The sequence below is a fragment of the Galleria mellonella genome, unplaced genomic scaffold (genome assembly GCF_026898425.1).
Source record: "Galleria mellonella isolate WM207_F2 unplaced genomic scaffold, CSIRO_AGI_GalMel_v1 utg78, whole genome shotgun sequence".
NCBI lineage: Eukaryota > Metazoa > Arthropoda > Insecta > Lepidoptera > Pyralidae > Galleria > Galleria mellonella.
Genome location: NW_026442151.1, coordinates 2,216,183 through 2,234,878, shown reverse-complemented (window position 1 = coordinate 2,234,878; position 18,696 = coordinate 2,216,183). Strand labels below are relative to the sequence as shown.

Below are 18,696 nucleotides of genomic sequence, written 5' to 3'. Positions count from 1 at the left end.
TTTTGTTTTTCAACCGACTTCAAAAAGAAGAAAATATGGTTGTATATTTTAAGTTTATATATTCGGTCGTATATATTTTTTGTATTTGTTGCCTTATAACAACATCAGTTGTAAATCACTTTAGATTTTTTTTTTATCTGAACGGATATGTTTACAGATTGGTCTTGTAGAAATTTAATCAAAATCGGTAAGTTTTTAAATTAAAATGACTTTTTTGCCACAATTAAAGTCCGTTTATTGTGAAACTCTATTAACAATATATAAAGCTAAAAAAAGCATGCAAATGACAAATTTACATAGAGCAAGTGTTTTCCTTCAAAGAACTATCTAAGTTGTGTTAGATATTCTATAGTTTCCACTTGCGTTGCTTCTAAAATCTGCAGCGCATCATATTCACTGTCTAGTTGTTCTAAAATCATTGTCTTGTCATTAATTTCTGCCTGTATAGAGAAAGAATATACGTTAGACGCAAGTACAAATCCCACTTCATATTCGTCTTCGATTTTTTTCATTTTTCGTTTTAAATTATCCTGTATAATATTATTAATACAAAAACAATAATTTATACTGTTACATTGTAATGTCTATTTATAATTTTATTAGTAAAAAGTATTTGAACGTAAATAGGTGCGGGAAGCGGGGTCTTTTTTTGTAGATGAAAATGGAATAATCTCCCTACCTGCGTTATCAGGTTACGCTAGCGGCGCACCAGTGATAAGTGATAGTGGTTTCCAGGAGGAACCGCGTCGAGGTCGACCTGTTAGGGTATATTACTAGTAATGGATATGTTTTCTTTATTGGGGTGATAATGAAATGGTAACTCCGTCTGCGCTATCGGTATACGCTGGCGGGCACCAGTAAACAATGATAGATGACAATGAAAGCAGGTCAGGTAGCCCATCGTGACGAATTCCACTAGAATTAACCACGATGGTTTTCAGGGGGAACCACGTGGAGGTCGACCTGATAGGGTGTATTGCTAGCAATGGGTCAGTCAGACCACATTACTAACAATCCCTTTCCCCCCAGTAATGGGTCTGTTGAAACTCACTACTAACAATCCCTGTTCACCCCGGGAAGCGAGGTTTATGGATTGAATGTCTGTGCTAATGGTTTATGCTGGGCCAGAAATATTGGCGGACACCAGATATGTGAATGATAGATAAAGATGAAGTAAGTTGACCAAATTAGCTGCTTTGGCAGAGATCGAATACGGAGAGGATTCTATTGCTGTGTGACAAGTAGTAATTTAGGGGCGTTTGCCACTCATCCAAGAATCAAGAAGAAGAAGAAGGAAAAATCCACGATCAACGGGGCACGCTGTAGGAAATATCTGTCCACGCAAGGAGCAATCTACTTAGATAGGCCTTTGCTCATATTCTATGCCCACTTGGGCATAGAATATGAAAACGAAGTCATGGACAAGATTCTACAGTGGGAAAGCGTAACATCGTGGGGTTTTACCCAGTATAAGACCGGTAGTGCCTACTCGTTTTCCAGGGACGAATAGGTCTCTGCGACGGATTTCACCACGTAAAATTTAGATGTTCTATTACTAGCATTAATAGTTATAACAATATATATGATAATGATATAGTACATTACTGCAGCGGCCAGCAGCACGTTCGTCCAACAATGCCTCAGTTGCTGGCCGCTGCAGTAATGTACTATAATATGTGGAGTACAATATTATTCCTCTCCATCCAAAGGTTGCCTGGAAGAGATCGCTTTTAGCGATAAGGTCGCCCATTGTTTTCTCATTGTAATTGTTTACATTTATAATAAATTTACTATTGTAATCTTTTGAAAGAAATAATAAAGAGTATCTATCTGTGCTTACTTGGAAGGGGGATTGTTAATAATGCTAGCAATATACCCTAACTGATTGACCTCTAGAAACCACTGGTTTAGTTAGTTTCGTCACTATGGGCCAACTGACCTGTTTTCATCCTCAACTATCATTCGTCACTGGTATCTCGCCAGAGTACATCAATAGCGAAGGCGGGTTATTATTTCACGTATAACCATTGAAAACTAAAAAAAATGTTATTGTGGGAGGGGTGATATTATTAGTAATGGAAATTAGTAGCTTCTATGCGAGCAAAACACTCAGTTAGGTCGACCTACTCGCGGCCACCCTTGGAAACCATCGTGTTTCATTCCAGGTGAATTCAACACGATGGGCTAACTGATCAGCATTTTCATCCGCATCTATATCATCCCTCACTGGTGCTCTGCAAGCGTATACTGTTTTTTTTTAATGGGTGATAATGGTATGGTAACCCCGTCTGCGCAATCGGTATACACTGGCGGAGCACCAGTGGAGAGGGATGACAGATGAAGATGAAAGTAGGTCAGTTAGCCCATCCTGACGAATTAAACTAGAATTAGTCACGATGGTTTCCAGGGGGAACCACGTGGAGATCGACCTGAGAGGGTTTATTGCTAGTAATAGGGCTATTTTGACCCCATTACTAACAATCCCTTTCCCCCCAGCGTATACTGTTGGCACAGATGGGATTACTATTCCATCGTCATCTTAAAAAAATGCTTACTTGCAACTTTGCTTGTTCAGATTCTCTTTCTTTAGTAATGGACTTTAGAAGATTTGTGGAACCAATGGCAGCCATTTTTTGTTTCTCAACGTTATCACCTAGTTCTTTTAGCATTTCTAATAATGAATTTATTATTGTCCCAAAATCCTCGACTTCTGTAATAAAGAAATATTGAGTATGCAGAAAAATTATTGATACTAATAAAATTTAGGGAATATTACCGGTATTATTTCGCAATGTATGCATAGGGCACATTCATGACAACTTTCAATCAGGCGTAGAGAAGAGCTGAGTGGGTCATGCCCACTCAGAACAAAAAGTGAAGCTTTCTGATATAAGAAAAACAAGTTCCAACCTGTCTTTACTTATACGAGAACACTTTTCATTGTGTATAAACCTTTTTAAAAATTACAACTTACTAGTCTCATAATCTTTACAAGTATCTTTTACATCTTCAGTTTCTTTAAGCACAGTCGGTTCTAGAACTCTAATTTTATGGATATCATCGTAATATAAATGCGCTTTCAGTAATTCTTCTGCCATGTTGTAAATATATTGGAGATAGATATTATTAAATTTTAAGAGGTAATTCAGTATTTATCAGCCTGCATTTATATTACAGCAGTTGCTAAGCAACGGAAACTAAAATATAACGCCAAGAGCTTAAGTAGCTCCTATACCATATCTATGGTACCTAGCGAGCTCAGTCCAATTCACAGATCCAATCCTTACGTGAAAATAAGTTTATTTCTTTGTAGCCTTATAGCGCCTTAAGGACTTAACCAATCGTTATAAAATTTGATATACTACATGGAATAGAGAAGGATATAGGCTACTTTTAGGGGGGGGAAGGGATTGTTAGTAATGGAGATTGAGAATGCCATTGCTAGCAATATACCCAACCAGGTCGACCTCCTCGCGGTTCTCCCTGGAAACTATCATGTTCAGTTTTCCGGTTCCGTTGTTATAAGGCCAGTGCCAACTTTTATAACGTAGTGATTACTTGTAGGCATGTGAGAACAATGGAAAACAATCGAAGAATAACAATATTTTTTCTTTAATTGATTATTATTATTATAACCAAACTATTAATATAAGTTTTGTCAACAATTAATTTTGTTTAAAATAAATAATCGATTTCTGCGAAAACATCTATTTTTACTATTATATAAAAATCTACATGCTTTTCATATTCCAATACAAATAGTTAAAAATTTGTTTAGAAAAGCTGATAATAAAGGTATATTACGATTAGAGTATAGAAATACACTCATATCTAAAGAGTTAAATTATAAAAGTCCATGTGAATTGTTAGTGGGTAAAAAAATTCAAGAATTGCTTCCAATGATTTGTAAACCTAATATTGAAATTTAAGAGTACAAAAATCATTGTATGTTAATGCACGTAAACAGAAGAGTTATTATGATAGAAATTATAGAGCCTTAGATGATTTGGAAATGGGACAATAATAAGAAACCTAATCAATATGCACAGGTAATGTCAAGAGATGTAAGACCTAATTCTTATAAAATACTTGCAGATAATGGACAAATATTAGCAAGAAATAGAAGATATTTAATTAAGAGCGGAAATCAGGAAAAATTGAAAATTGTTCCTATAGATAATAATAGTAATGAATTTGAGAATAGAGTAGAGTAAGTGATAGACAAAACAGATAAAGTTTATGAGGTAAAAATTCTAATATTAATTTTGATGATTCCTGTACTAGAACACAAAGTCCAGAGAATCATTCTCAGGAACGATTGGAAAGTAGGATCGGTAAAAATAATCATTGGTTGTATACCAGATTTGGTAGGTCTATAAAGAAACCAGTCTATCTTCAAGAACGTCTTGTAAAGTGAGGAAATGTAATGTTACAAAGTTAATCTATGATAGCTTTGTCTATGTCAGTCAGTCTTTGTAAGTCAGTCATTAAAAATTTCAATGCAACATGGAAATATTTAGTATTTGTAATAATTGCTTAAAACAAATAAAAGTTACTTGAATAATGGTTGTTTATTTAACATTATAGCGTTGTTTATAAAATTGAAACTTACTTCAAGTTTTTTTTCATCCATCACATAGATAACGCTGTTTATGAATATCGATTTTAACGCGTAATTTAAAAAAAGTAAAATTAAAAATTGATTAATATTACTATGAAAATTGATTATAAGAATACGATTATAAGATAATAGTATCGATTTAAATAAAATCGATTGTTTTTTATCATCTCTAATTACTTGCTCTGTGCTGGTGGGTAATTTGTAGTTTCTCTGTGTACTTTTATTTGTTTTATTGTTTACCACCACTTATAATAAAGTTACGTCGGTTGAAAAGTAAATATATATAACGCTGTTTATTACTCCCTTTCCATTGTCCTTTGTATTTAATTATTTAATATTGTTTGAATCTTTATTTAGTTTGTGTAGTAATATTCAAACCTTCATGAGGAGTAAAGTAGAGTTGTCGCTTTGAACATGGAAGACTTGACGCAGAATGAGAAGATAATATGGACGTGCTGGGATGAAAAGTCACCTAGAGATGTTGTACGAGAAGCTGCCGCAAAAGGCACGCATATCAACTTGGCGATAAAATATCTAATGGAAAAAAATGTTTGGAATGAAAGTATAGCTAAAGAATGGTTTATCGCGGAGGTAAAATATATTACTACCCATTTTATTTTACTTTGAGATACTCCTACATCACAAAGTCATTATATTTTTTTTTGATGGGTGAAAATGGTACGCTGGCGGAACACTAATGAAGGGTGATCAATGAGAATGAGGCCAGTTAGCCCATCATGACGAATTCATCAGGTATTAACCATGATAGTTTCCAGGGGGTACCGCAAGGAGGTCGACGTGATTGGGTATATTGCTAACAATGGGATTCTTAGTCTCTATTACTAACAATTCCTTTCCCCCCAGACATTATATTTATCTGCAACTTCATTATCAACTAGAAGTACCCTATGTCCTACTTGTTACTTACATGCCAAATTCTATAACAATTGATTAGGATTGGATTAACAAATGAGTATTCTCAATCTAATAAAACTCGTGTTTAAATAAGGTTCAGGGAGGTCCACTGAGAATTGTAAATCACCAAATCCACCTATATTTTTTGTTAGTTTTAATTTATGAGTCTTATGTTTTAAGGTCAAAGCATGGACTGTCCAGCTTCTGTTGAGAAAACAGATATTCAAAGTGCTTCATATTCTGAACAAAGTGCAGGTTAACCCTGAAGAACATTTAATGACATTAGCTCAAGATTCTGCCAGTATTGAATATAGAGATTTCATAGTTGACAATATTGAAAAATTATCAAAAGATATATTACCAGAAAATGTTGACAAATGGCAAAACTTTAGAAGACACTGGAATTTACTTAGATATTTGGAGAAATCTTTTGAAGTTGATGGTACATTTAAACAAAACAAGGTTTTTGGTATTGGTACAGATAGAATAATAGTAAATGAGAGTGAAATAAAAGCTTTAACAATAAATAAAATTGAGAAATATCCTGCACAGTGGAAGAGTAGGGTTTCTACTGCTCTATTTTTTGATACCTTTGGTAAGATGTGTTTAAAGTTATAAAGTTTACATAGGTATTACCTACTTGGTAAGAAATTATATAATAATTGATTAATAATTTGAAATAGTATGTGTTGTTTAGACTTTTTTGATGATTTGGTTTTTATTATATATATAATATATATTTGCATGCATTTTAATAATTACACTTTTTTCAGAGTTCTCACTGTTAGACTTCTCATCTCCACTTGAAGTTTGGAATTATTTGGTAGAACATAATAAAGCTATGGTTCTTGTTCGATGGATTAATGTGCAGACATCTGAAGTGGTGCGTGACATGAATGCTAGGTACAATTTCTTTAATAATGATAATTTTTCAACAAAAATGTTGAATGTTGATACTAAAGGATTTAACAATGAAGTACTAGAGAGATTAGATACAATTTTTCGCAACTGGCATATTAATAATGACATGATAGATAGTGTTTCTAATAGTAATTGTTTTCCATATACAAAAATGTGCATATATGATACATTATGCTCTTATGGAATTGTGAATAAAGATGAATGTAACAATCTATATAAAATAATAGCGAGACTAGCCCGTACACAGAATTTGCGGCTTATAGAAGACATATTTTCAGAATCTTGTTCTACTGTGACCAAACAACAATTTTATGTTGAACTTGCAAAATATTGTGTGAAAAACAAACTGTACAAAGTATTGACAATGTGTGTAGAAGGGAACATATTAGACACAGACCTGTCAGATGTAGAACAAAATGCTAAAGATTGCATTGAGCTATGGTTATTATTCAAAAGTATTGAACAGACTTCAGATCGGCAGAGTCATGTATTGCCAGTTTATAAAACCTGCCAACAGATAGCTAAAACTGATATTGACAACTATGTCTCTTCAAATCCACTTTTAGTTCTTGGTATGATTTTACTAGAAGACAATGCAAAATTATTCGATTTATTTTCTAAAGAAGAGTTTCTGCAATTTAAAGATTTTAAATTGCCAAATATGAAGTATAAACATAAACTTCCTCATTTGTATAATGTTTTTAAGAAATTTAATGATGAGAGCCAACCATTTGTAACAAAGGATGTGAATGTTTATCAACTATTATCTGGTTATAGGGGTTTAGATGTGTCAAAAATATTTGAATTCCAGTTGATAAATCAAAATACTAAAAGTCTTACCTCTGACAAACCAGACAGACGAAGTCTGGGCAGCCTCTTACCGGATGATGTTGATGTTGATGCAACTAGTATAAAAACATTATCACAAAGACCTATAGACATGCCAGATTTTGCAAATGAAAAACTCATGAAGAGATATGGGTATGTGGCTAAATTAAATCATGCATATTATTTAAAACAATATCGCCCTTGTAATGCCAGTCAGGCTTTTGTCTCGCAACAGTATTCCACATACAATCGACTTCAGGATAAGAGCATAAAAAGCGCTTGCTGTGAAGCGCACGCCTTAGCTTTACAGAACTGGTCTGACCGCGCTATGGCTGCTTGCGCAATATCATTTGTTGCCATGATTGGTTGTAATCCGACACGGTGCAGGGTTCACATGTCTGCTGCTCAAATGATAAAAGAACACTTAATGTCAAACAAAGACAATTCTGAAGATAAGGCCAATAGTATTGTCAATGAATATATGTTCAAGCTGGTCCAGAGCAATGACGATGTCGCCCGCGATATGCTAAAACACCTTGAAGAAATAACAATGTACAAGTTAAAGAAACAGCAAAATATTGATGGTAAAGTTGATATGGCTACAGTTTTATATGAATCCCAATCTATGGTGAAGTTTGCTTTTTTACATGGTTTGCCTCTTCCTGAAATGTTATTGAGGGAGTTTATTAAAACTAATTCTTGGTTCAATTTCCTCTTATTTGGTGATGTATTTCGCTATCCACTGCACCAGATGTTACAACTTTCACAAGAATTTGAAAAAAAATCCTATGCAGAGCATTTAAAGTATATAATGCTTCACAAAAATTTGGATGAAGGATCTGAGAAGGACAATAAATGTAATTCAAACAATGGGCAGAGAAGAATTTCCAGAATATATTCCACAGACATGGTCAGTTGTTATTATTTTATAATCAGATTTTTATTACACTTTCCATTTAGATGTTTTATTTTTTTAATGCTTTACTATAAGTTACACTATATTTTTTTTTAATAAAGGAAAACTATTAACTGTAGTATATAATAATATTGAAATATTTTTATTTATAGAGTGAAGTTTTTTTAGTTACCTAATCTCATTTAATATAACAATATTCTTTGTTTTGTATATGTTTGTTCCTTATCAATAATTATGCTGTATATTTTTTATAAACGAGATATCTATTCATTTTGTATTACATTATTACTAAGCATATAACTATATGAATGTGTTGATAAGTAAGTGTTTGTTTTGAGGAATAAATAATAAAAGGAATGTATCTATTTTAATTATGAAGAGGAAATAATTTTTAAGTTGGATATTATCAGGGCCCATCACATGGGTTCGGTGGCGGCATCGGGTGGACGGGGTGGTGGGAATGTGCGGCGGGCGGCGAGCTGTGGGAAGCGGCGGCGGCGTGCCACGGGCCGGAGGATCCGCCCGCTGCGTTACTGAAGGCTGCTCGTCGCCGCCACGAGCCGCTGCTGGCACTCATCGCTGGCTGCTACGAGGTGAGTACCCAATGTTGGTGATCTGTGGATGCGGAAGTGTAAAGACCATGGTGACGAAGTATGAAGTGTGTTACATTTTTTTTTTGGAACAAAGCATGATACATCAGTGCAATAGAAGGAAACTTCGAAATTGATACTGGCTTTTAAATGAGGCGAGGTGGACAGCCCCAGAGAAAGCGTTTAGAATCATTCATGAATAGTTGTTCCAAATTTGACATTAATAATATGTAGAAATTGTATAGTGCCTCTAGACAGGAAGACAATCACTTCTTCAGTTGATGGACAGTGGTCCATCAACTGAATCCGGTAGAGTACTACCGTTAGCACTACTGGCACAAAGGCGCCGTTAAATACTTTACTCTGAGGTGGTACATAGACTAAGGCCTAGCCTGTTGGTATTAAAACTATACTGAAATGCCTGGTCAGAGTGAAATTTTAATGAGTTATATTGTTTATAATTCTGTATATTTTATTTATCACATTTATATTTGTTTATGTAGCCAAATGCAGTGGATGTATTATGGGTGCAATGGGTGTTGTCGTCGATAGGGTCGAGTGAACATGACCTACCGTTCTCGGATACATCACAAGAGGTCCCTGCTGAGCAATTTCAGCGTGTCGCCGAACTGTGCTTGCGCGAAGGCTATGTATCGACTTTACATGAGTCTATGCTTATATTCATGCCAGTGAGTTTTCAGATTATTCTTTTTTCATTAATAAAAATTAATGTAGTTTTCAATAGCTTCATATTAAATTGGTCAAAACAGGTTTAGTGACGAAGTCTTTACGCTCTAATAATACTAAGTAAAATCATCTTAAAGTGAACAAAAACCTGTGTGTTATATTGTCCTATTTTATAAATTAATCATTTTAATTTTTTGTTGTTTATACTACAAGATAATTATTATTGTGGTTATGTAAATAATATATTAAAAGTTAGTAACAAAATATATTTAAAGAATATAAAAAATATTTAGGTGAACTTAATTTTAACCTTTTTTATATACATTTATTTAATAATCCCGCAATTTGAAAGTTGTAGTCAAGAAGATTTAATGAAGAATATATTAATAATCTTTTCTAATTTCAAATAAATTTCAATACAAACTACGAGTAGAATAAACTTAGTAGTCCAAATTAAATTAATAATTCATAGGGACGTCAAATTCATTTTAATATTATAATATTTTAATCTAAAGTTTAACAATAAATTTATCTATATTCTGAATAACATATACCTGTATCAGTGAGCACAGTACCAAACTATACTAACTATAAAAGATCTATGTAACTTCAGGTCTCATTCCTATAAAAACCTAGAAGCAAAGCGGCAAAGAATATACATTTAAATTTGACTTGACGCATATCGCTAATAATATATTAATCTAGTATATTAACGATATTAGTATATAGTAGTAGAAGATATTGTAAATTCTAATTTAGTCTATTTTATTTCAGGAGAGTCCACTCACTCTACTAACGTCGTTCCTCCTTCGATGTATTCGCCAACGTAACTTCGACTCTGATACTATCCAAATACTGAAAAATTTTCTTCAGCACTGTCACCGTAAATATAGCATTGACAAATCTGGTCTTGCATGGCAGCTCTCGAAAGATGCATTACAAAGAGTAGCCGTGTCTCTAGTCAAAATAGCCCTTAGTCAAAGTTTTGATAGTGCATATCACCAAAAAGAGTTTCTAAGGTGTTTGTCCATGGCTCAGTTTGATAAAGGATTTACAGGTAAGGGAATTTTATCAATAAAATTTTTTTTAATTCAATTTATTCTTAATATTGTTGGCGTAAAATGTTTTAATAATTTTATGATTAATTGGTATACGAATTAATTAGGCAAGCATAAAACAATTGATCTAAATTAAATATTTGATATATATATTGTTTATATCTGTATTATAATATGAGTCACGATAGTTATTTTTCAATAATATTTGTCAACATAGACGACATATTTAGGGTCATATAATGTTATCATATTCAAAGGTTATATAAATATTGTTATAAATATACTAACTTGTTCGAGTTACGAGCTATACGAAATTCTGATTATTTTAAATAACAAACAAAGAAAAATATTACTAAAATTTAAATAGTGCGACATATTAGTCTAGTACCTGCATAGCTAAATTAGCAATTAATGTATATATATTTTTTATGATACTTAAAAAGGCAAAGAAGTTGATGGTCCACCTAATGGAAAGTAGTAACCGTCGCCTATATATCTTAAGAAAAAATCTACTTTCTTATGGCACTGCATGCGCTAACATAAACATTAGGCACTCCATCAAGTGATTTTATAGATCGTTACTTTAACAATACATTTATCGTAATTGAACACAAGGCTCCTTATAAGAGAAGAAACCTATTTTTGTACTATGTTGGTCAGTAGGCATTTATGTCATGTATTTCCCCTATTTACTGTCTGTTAAGATATATGCAATAACTATAATGCTTTCAAGAGATTTCAATTTCGAATTTGAATAGGAGTTAAAAAAGTAAATAATATGCATGTTGTATTTTCAGTGCCGACCCCGAATTTTAGTGTTCTGTATGAAATACTCCAAATTTCTATGGAGACGGCGTCAGTTGTGGACATATCTAAAATGATGCAAGTCGACGCCGAACAATATCTACTGGAGTGTGTCCAGATGTATACTAATGATCGCAGCTACGAAGTCGCTCTTAAGATAGCCAAGCTAGGTAACTTGCCTGTCAACAACATATTGAAAGCCGAATGGACGAACAAATACGAAATGTTGCTCACAAATGATGATTCGTCTTTGGATGATAAGAAATACACGCTCTATATAGCGCAGTGCAGTGAAGCTTTTAAAAAAGCATCAGTTTCTTTCATCGATTCCACAGATTACTTGATCAATTACGCAGAATCGATAAGAGACAATGTGCAGAAATTCTATTCGTACAGAATCATCATGAGCTGGTTCCAAGAGAATTTTGAATATGGACGTAGAAGGGAGGAAATTGAGCATCGAATGTGGGATGCTTATTTTCAAAGTGAGTCACACAGTGAGATTTTTCTGAACAGCTACGAAAGCACTATGCATTATATATTGAATGGCCAGAAAGACGCGACGATTTCGAGAAAAATCGGTCAAATTAATGTGGACAAACCTTTTTCTTCTACGTTGAGTGAGATAGAGATTGCATCCGATGTGGGCAGTATAGAGAATGTTGTTTTGCTTGAAGATTCTGACGCCATTGATAGTTGGAGAAGAGTTACGAACCAACTTCTCGAGTTGAGATTATTGGTGGATGCATTCCGTTTGTCCGCTTTATTTAAGACTCTGCCTGAATATACATACAGACCGCCCACCTGCCCCGTACAGATTATACGCACTTGCTTGAAGTTAGCCGAAGGATTGTGTACGCCTTACGAATTGCCACAGGAGTTAAGATTAATGATATCATCGTCGTTGCTGCAAAATAAGTTAACAGGTAAAGCAGACTTTTTAATTATCATTGATTAGTAGAAATTTGTTAGAAAATTACTCATTATTCCGTATATGAAGATCCGATTTTCTCAGTGGCTTAAGAAACAATAATTAAAGTATTTCTGTTGGTGATAATATTATATAATAAAATTCAGGGTGTAGTCAAAATCATTCATGTCTGTAGGCGACAGTTGCCGATAAGTCTGGACCGGACTTAAAATTATATAATTGGTGGATTACGTTGACAGTATCTGGCACGTCGGAGACCAGCTTTGAAGAATTGGTGATAATCCAAGAGAAGCCAGACAGTGCCCCGGAGAGCTCACACTTGGCGGCTCGCGAGGAGGCTGATCGGCTAGCAGCGCTGGATGCGTTAGCTCTTCGTTCCTCACTTGCACTTGCCAAGCAGGTTTGTTTTTTATTGACTTCAAAAAGGGGTAGGTACAGTCTGTTTAATAAAAACTTAACAGGTAACATTTTTTTTAACAGTCACAGAAGCTTAAATGAAATTAGTAACAAGCCCAAACATTTTTTGTGGAACTAAATATTGAATAACAACTTAGATAATGTAACATAACAAATATTAAAAAATATAATTTTTAATTTATTATACAGATAGCCAGTTATTTCCGCATAGCCCTCCAGATAGGGTGGGACTACAAATCTGTGCTGAAGTATCAGAACCGTTCCCTGGATTTCATCAACTTAGTGAGCGGCAGAGCTCGTATGTCACTAGCCAATCTTGTATTCAAGACATTCAATTTACCAACAAAGCAGGTAAGATCTAATTTTATAACATTTTTAAATGATTATAGATTCAAGAGTTTCTAAATATAAATTCTATTTAGCATATTCTTGTACATGCATACTTTAAAGAGAGAGATATGATTTTTATATACGTAGTATATATAGGCATTATATATCATAATTATAGCTTATAGTTTAACAAATAAATAACTTGTATTGAATTCTATCAGATTTCAGAGTACCTTTGTAACGAGTTAGTAGCAGCTATTATATCTCCCCATCTTGTGAAAACTTCTACGTTCCGACAAAAAGAGCATTTTCAATACACACTCTGGGGCTACAATCTCAATTCGGATCTAGAGATGTTTCTGAACCTACGCCCGGACGCTTGCAGTCACATTGGGCGTCTCATTCTCGACCACCTGGTGGCCTTCCAGAGGATATACAAAGCGACAAATCCTACATCCCTCCCAGAGAATGCTGTGGACGACAGCTGTTTGGACGTAGAAACATTGATTGACGAGGAATATCAGAACGTAGAAAGTGACGAAGTACAATCTGTGCTAACTGAGGAAGGGACACTGATGTCTGAAACGGATTCGGTTTTATCTGTTTCTACGGTTTATGCAGCTGGTATACGCATGTCGAGAGAAACCAGAAGAAACCTCTTCGATGCCATGTCGCGGAATAATGTTCATATACGTTACGAAGTGAAATCTAACATAAGGAAAGTGACAAAGGGTGCTAAACTTTCATCGAAACAGGTACATTAATTAATTAATTGATTATATTTTTTATGCAACTTCGAATGCTAAACAAGCTGATGACAGATACAGTATACTTTAGTGATTATTACAAAAACATAAGTATGTGACAATAATATATAGTTTACCCGGAAAAAAAAACTATAGTTTACCAACGAGTGTCATATATTCGACTGTGCCTAAGACGAAGTTTTTTCTATTAAAATAATTTGAATTTATTGTTTTTTTTTTAATGGAATGAATTTTCGTTTGTGTTCTGTTTTCGTTTTAATTGACCGATTGGACAAGACTAATCAGAAATAGAGATCTCTTCAAGGAATTTAAAAATAAAAACTACAGCCTGTAAAATTTATATTTTTCAGTTTCGTAAGTTTACCATAAAGGTGACGATATTGTCGCGTCGAATTAAGAAAACTACAGGATAATAAAGCAGTTTAATACAAAGTTGCACCAGCTATTTTGACACTCTGACATTACTACAGATGCGCTGTCTCCCCTGTTTTAGAGGACGAAAGCGCCAAGTTTTTGTGGAGATATGGTATCGATACAGTTAGTGGTTGGCAGGTGAATATAATCAGCATCGAGCTGCTGGTGGTGGCGCACGAGTGCTTCTCGTGCGCGTGCGACACGGAGGGCGTGGCGGTGGCGCTGCGCTCGGCGCAGGCGCTGGCGGGCCGCCTGCTGCTCGCGCGCTCCTGGCGGCTCATGGTGCGCCTGCTCACCGGGCTCGCGCGCTACCACGAGTGTGCCTACATCTTCCAGGTACCCTTCACTGGAATGTACTTCTTCTCAAACATGCTTGGAAATTTGAGCATTATTTCGACAACCTTCTTCGAGATAAATCGAACTTGCGGTACTGGTCGAGCAGCGGCCTAAGCCTACAACGCTTTGGGTCATCTATTCAATGCTAAAATGCACAATTTTAATGAAACATAACGTGAATTTGAATAATTTCCGCGCATTATTTGAGAAAAGTACTATACAAGCCTTGGCCGCAACTAGGCATTGATGGACTCACGTATGTGTGCCTCGGGTTCCCCTCGGCCCACATTCACACGTTCGTCCATCAATGCCTCTCTTGCCGGCCGCTGCAGTAATGTACTATGCTAAGATGCTCGTCGTTCATATACAGTCTATTCACATTTTTTTTTATACAACTTAGAATGGCAAACAAGCTGACGGCCCACCTGATAGAAAGTGGTAACCGTCGCCTATAGACATGAGCAGTACCATGGACATAACAGAGTATACTGTTCCGCCCATGATACCCCCCATGCGTTGCCATTCCTGAGGACTCAGGTGTTATTCCTCTGTACCCTGTAAATTCACGCCATATCCCACCCTTCAAACCGAAACACAGCTATGCGAACACAACTGCTTCACGGTAGAAACACGAATAGGACAGAGGTACCCAAGCAATCGACTTTTGTACAAAGTCTCCCTCTGGTAATTTTTCTGGTCATTTTTGGTATATTATTGGTATATACCATAGTGCTGGGTCACCTTATAAGACATGATGATTTTTTAAATAGTATAGTAGAATAATAGAGGGCCAAAGAGGAAGGGGACCGAGAAATAATTACATGAGACAGATAATCGAAACACTAGGTGTCATGTCCTATAGGAAGGTTAAAAATATAGCTCGGGATAGAGCTGGCTGAAAGAAAATGCATGAATTAGTTACACCGACAAGATGAAACTCTTAAATGAAAAGCAGAATACCATATACAATATTAATTGTCCACTGCCTCCCTCTATTGGGGGATTTTTCCAGTAGTTGCCATGCTTGGTAGAGTTAAGCCTTGGAGATGTTTTAAGAGAGATGGGACTTAATGCTCATGGAATGGGCAGTAGCATCCCTCTTAAAACATCACCAAAGGTTAAGGTCAACCCGCCTACCAAGCGTGGCTACTACTCACAAAACATCCCAATAGAGGGAGACCTATGTTCAGCATCGGACAGTTAACAGCTGATATAATGTAAAAAAAAAAATATGGTAATCTATTCATATTTATAAACCACTTTTATAGACTGCCATAATCTCTAGATGGAGCAAACGTCAAACCTTACATAAACCTGTTTTAGCTATTGTGCTGTTTTATCTCTTTTGTTGTATAAATTCCCAGTTTGAATGAAAGTGACAAAATAGTGTAATAGTTAAAATAAGTTTATAGGAGGTTTTAGTTTTTATGGATAAGGGAATAAGAAGAGACTAATTATGATTATTGTTTGTTTAATTCATTTAAAACTCTCAATGAAATAGTTTAAAAATATTATATTATTTGTTTCCAGGCACTACGAGATCATCATCAATTTGAGTTTCTGCTCGGTCAGTTCGACTACATGCTCGGTCAGCAAGCTGATAAGATTGCTGAATTCAAGCAAGGTTTACTCGACTTTTTGAAGACCCACTGCCCGGGAGACATTGATTCGTACATAATGGTGGCATTGCACTTCAATATGTACGCTGAAGCGGCTAACGTGAAGAGGAAACAGGCGTTAGATTTGATCAATGACTTGGAGAAAATAGCATTAGATGACGTTAGAGCGACATCTAAAAAGCCCTTTAAGGCTCCTGCATGGTTACAAATCTATGACAATTTCTCAACGAGATTGATACTTGAGACTGCTTTGAATCACTGCACGGACGCATCTGAGTTGTACCTACAGGGTGGATGTATGGGTTTCGCTGGCGATATGGCGACACTAGCGCAACAAATTGCTTTACAGCTGTCTCTGCTGAACGCTTCGCCAACCAGACTAATACTGAATAAGAATACGGAACAAGTATATAAACTTGTCAGCGAGTATTTGACGTAAGTGCCTTACGATTTACTTATATTGTTGCCTTAGATTATATAGATAGTGTCTCCATAAAAATGCTTCGAGAAAAACGGGTCAACTTTTTCATACAATTTAGCGTGATAAATAGTTATGGCCGATTCCTTTAAAACTTCTATATATATTTTGTTTTATAAATTCTGCATCTTTTTAATGCGTAAATATATGGAATACCGATAAAAAAAAACGAGTCAGCTAATTTGACAATTAGCTGACAAAAAATTGACCTGTTTTCAAAGCTCGATTATCAATCTATATAATATAAAATTATAGAATATTGTAACATCTCTATACTTAGTAACTTCACGGTTATGTCCCACCCTTAAGACCGAAATACATACATGGAATTTTGTGACGGGGAATCAAGTCGGGAAAAATAATCTATGCAAACGAACTGCACGAGGTTATTAACCATTAGATCTGTAACATTGTGCAGGTTCATGGAGGGGCTGGTGATGATATCGGGACGAAGCGGAGAGGTGTGGCGTGAACTGGCTTACCGGCGCGCACTCACCAACGACCAGGCGTATCTCCGCGACATGGCCGTCTACCGACCCGACGTCGCGGTGCAATTCTTGAATAGGTAGGCATCTACATACTTACTAAGTATATTCTATTTCAATAGAACTTAATGTAAATAAATGAATAATAATAATACACTCTCATGTCCTAGGCGTGCTTGCCTGGTCCAATCTAAGTTTTTTTAGAAACTCCTTGTTACCTACTCCGTGCTGCGCAACTGTAAAACAGACTTGCTTTTAAGATACAGGATAGGCTTTTCATCATAGCCTTCAAGAAAAGGTTGAAGCCTCATTTTTTTATTAATAATACATCGTAATTCTTAATACAATGCACTTTCTTATATATGTATAGTATATATATTATTATTATTTATTTTTTATTTCACATTAAAACTTTGAACAAATGGCTATCTTAATGCCATATGGCATTATCTACCAGCTTACCATTAGGATCTAGAAAGCGTATGAAGGGCAGATGTGGTGAAAAATATGTGACATAATTATAGTAACATTGAAATTTACAATTTGTGTATGTTAATTTTATAACAATTCTATTTACTTTGTATTTACTTGGATAATATACCATTATATTATCTTAAATTATTAAATAAATCATTTAAGATAATATTTCATAGTCTTTTTTACAACTGCAATAAAGAATATATATAATTGACTCAACCATAAGACAGTCTGCCGATGTTCAATATACAGATAAAAAAACGGTTAATTGTTTGATAATTTTAAGAAAACTTTATTACCTTTTCATTATGTTCTATTGAAACAGACCAAGGAGAAGGTACTCATATATAATATGGAATGCCAAGCTAACGGCTCATCTAGCATGATTTTCGTTCATTGTCATACTCGTGAACGGGTGTTATTTGTTCTAGGATCGGTTCTAGTCACTACGATTGGTTTTGTTTATTTGTTTAATATACTATATCGTATTTGGTATTAGATGGTGTCCATAACTAGGTCAATTTATAAAGGTGTTGATGTACTTTTAATATTACTCTTAAAGTTTTACGTTTTATATAGAAGATTAACATATTTTCCTTTTAATTAATTTAATTGAAATGATTAATTATTTAATATTTTTTTCTAAAAATTTATAAAAATGAATCACAATATATGAAATTTTGTATTCATTCTAAATATTTTCCAGGTACAAAACAGAGAAGAACAAAACTACCGTATCTGAGGCCGCCATGACAGAGCTCCGCAATCTTTGTAGATGATATCAACTAAAACGTTAAGATCTCTTTCCGTCTACTCATATAAAAATGCTCATAATAATTCTCTAAAATTCCAAAGCTTATAAATATTAAGAAATTTTGTATTATGCCAAAAATGTAATATTATTGTTATGTGAAAAAACTTTTTGATTTTAAAATTATACTATACAATGTTTTTAAAATTTTAAGCTAATTATTTTATTATTGTTTCGCTGTGATATTTATATTGAAATGACTGAATAATGTGTAAACTGTATTTTTGTAAATTATTAAATAAATAAAATTACTAATTGTTTAATAAATGTTTTAATATCATTAACAATTAA

The 18,696-nt window shown here is 34.5% G+C and overlaps 2 protein-coding genes across 3 annotated transcripts; one reads left to right on the top strand and one right to left on the bottom strand.

Annotated features, from left to right (window-relative positions):
• Window positions 1-193: 193 nt before the first annotated feature.
• Window positions 194-3,213, bottom strand: LOC113517633 (intraflagellar transport protein 20 homolog). The gene is made up of 3 exons (XM_026902380.3): window positions 2,975-3,213; window positions 2,556-2,710; window positions 194-440 (listed from the first exon to the last, which is right to left on the bottom strand). The coding sequence occupies exons 1-3, from the start codon at window positions 3,096-3,098 to the stop codon at window positions 324-326; spliced, it is 396 nt and encodes a 131-aa protein (XP_026758181.1). The 5' UTR covers window positions 3,099-3,213; the 3' UTR covers window positions 194-323.
• Window positions 3,214-4,710: 1,497 nt separating this feature from the next.
• LOC113517240 (uncharacterized) lies at window positions 4,711-18,626 on the top strand. 2 transcript variants are annotated; one of them, XM_052901577.1, is made up of 15 exons: window positions 4,711-4,811; window positions 4,979-5,212; window positions 5,717-6,131; window positions 6,310-8,195; window positions 8,612-8,794; window positions 9,295-9,480; window positions 10,253-10,535; window positions 11,334-12,266; window positions 12,511-12,671; window positions 12,878-13,039; window positions 13,240-13,773; window positions 14,338-14,535; window positions 16,066-16,589; window positions 17,051-17,197; window positions 18,301-18,626. In XM_052901577.1, exons 2-15 carry the CDS (start codon window positions 5,036-5,038, stop codon window positions 18,371-18,373), a joined length of 5,862 nt encoding a protein of 1,953 aa, XP_052757537.1. In that variant the 5' UTR covers window positions 4,711-4,811; window positions 4,979-5,035; the 3' UTR covers window positions 18,374-18,626. The 2 variants fall into 2 exon arrangements, with proteins under 2 accessions (XP_052757537.1, XP_052757536.1); XM_052901576.1 differs by having other exon boundaries at window positions 4,769-4,894.
• The last annotated feature ends 70 nt before the right edge of the window (window positions 18,627-18,696 follow it).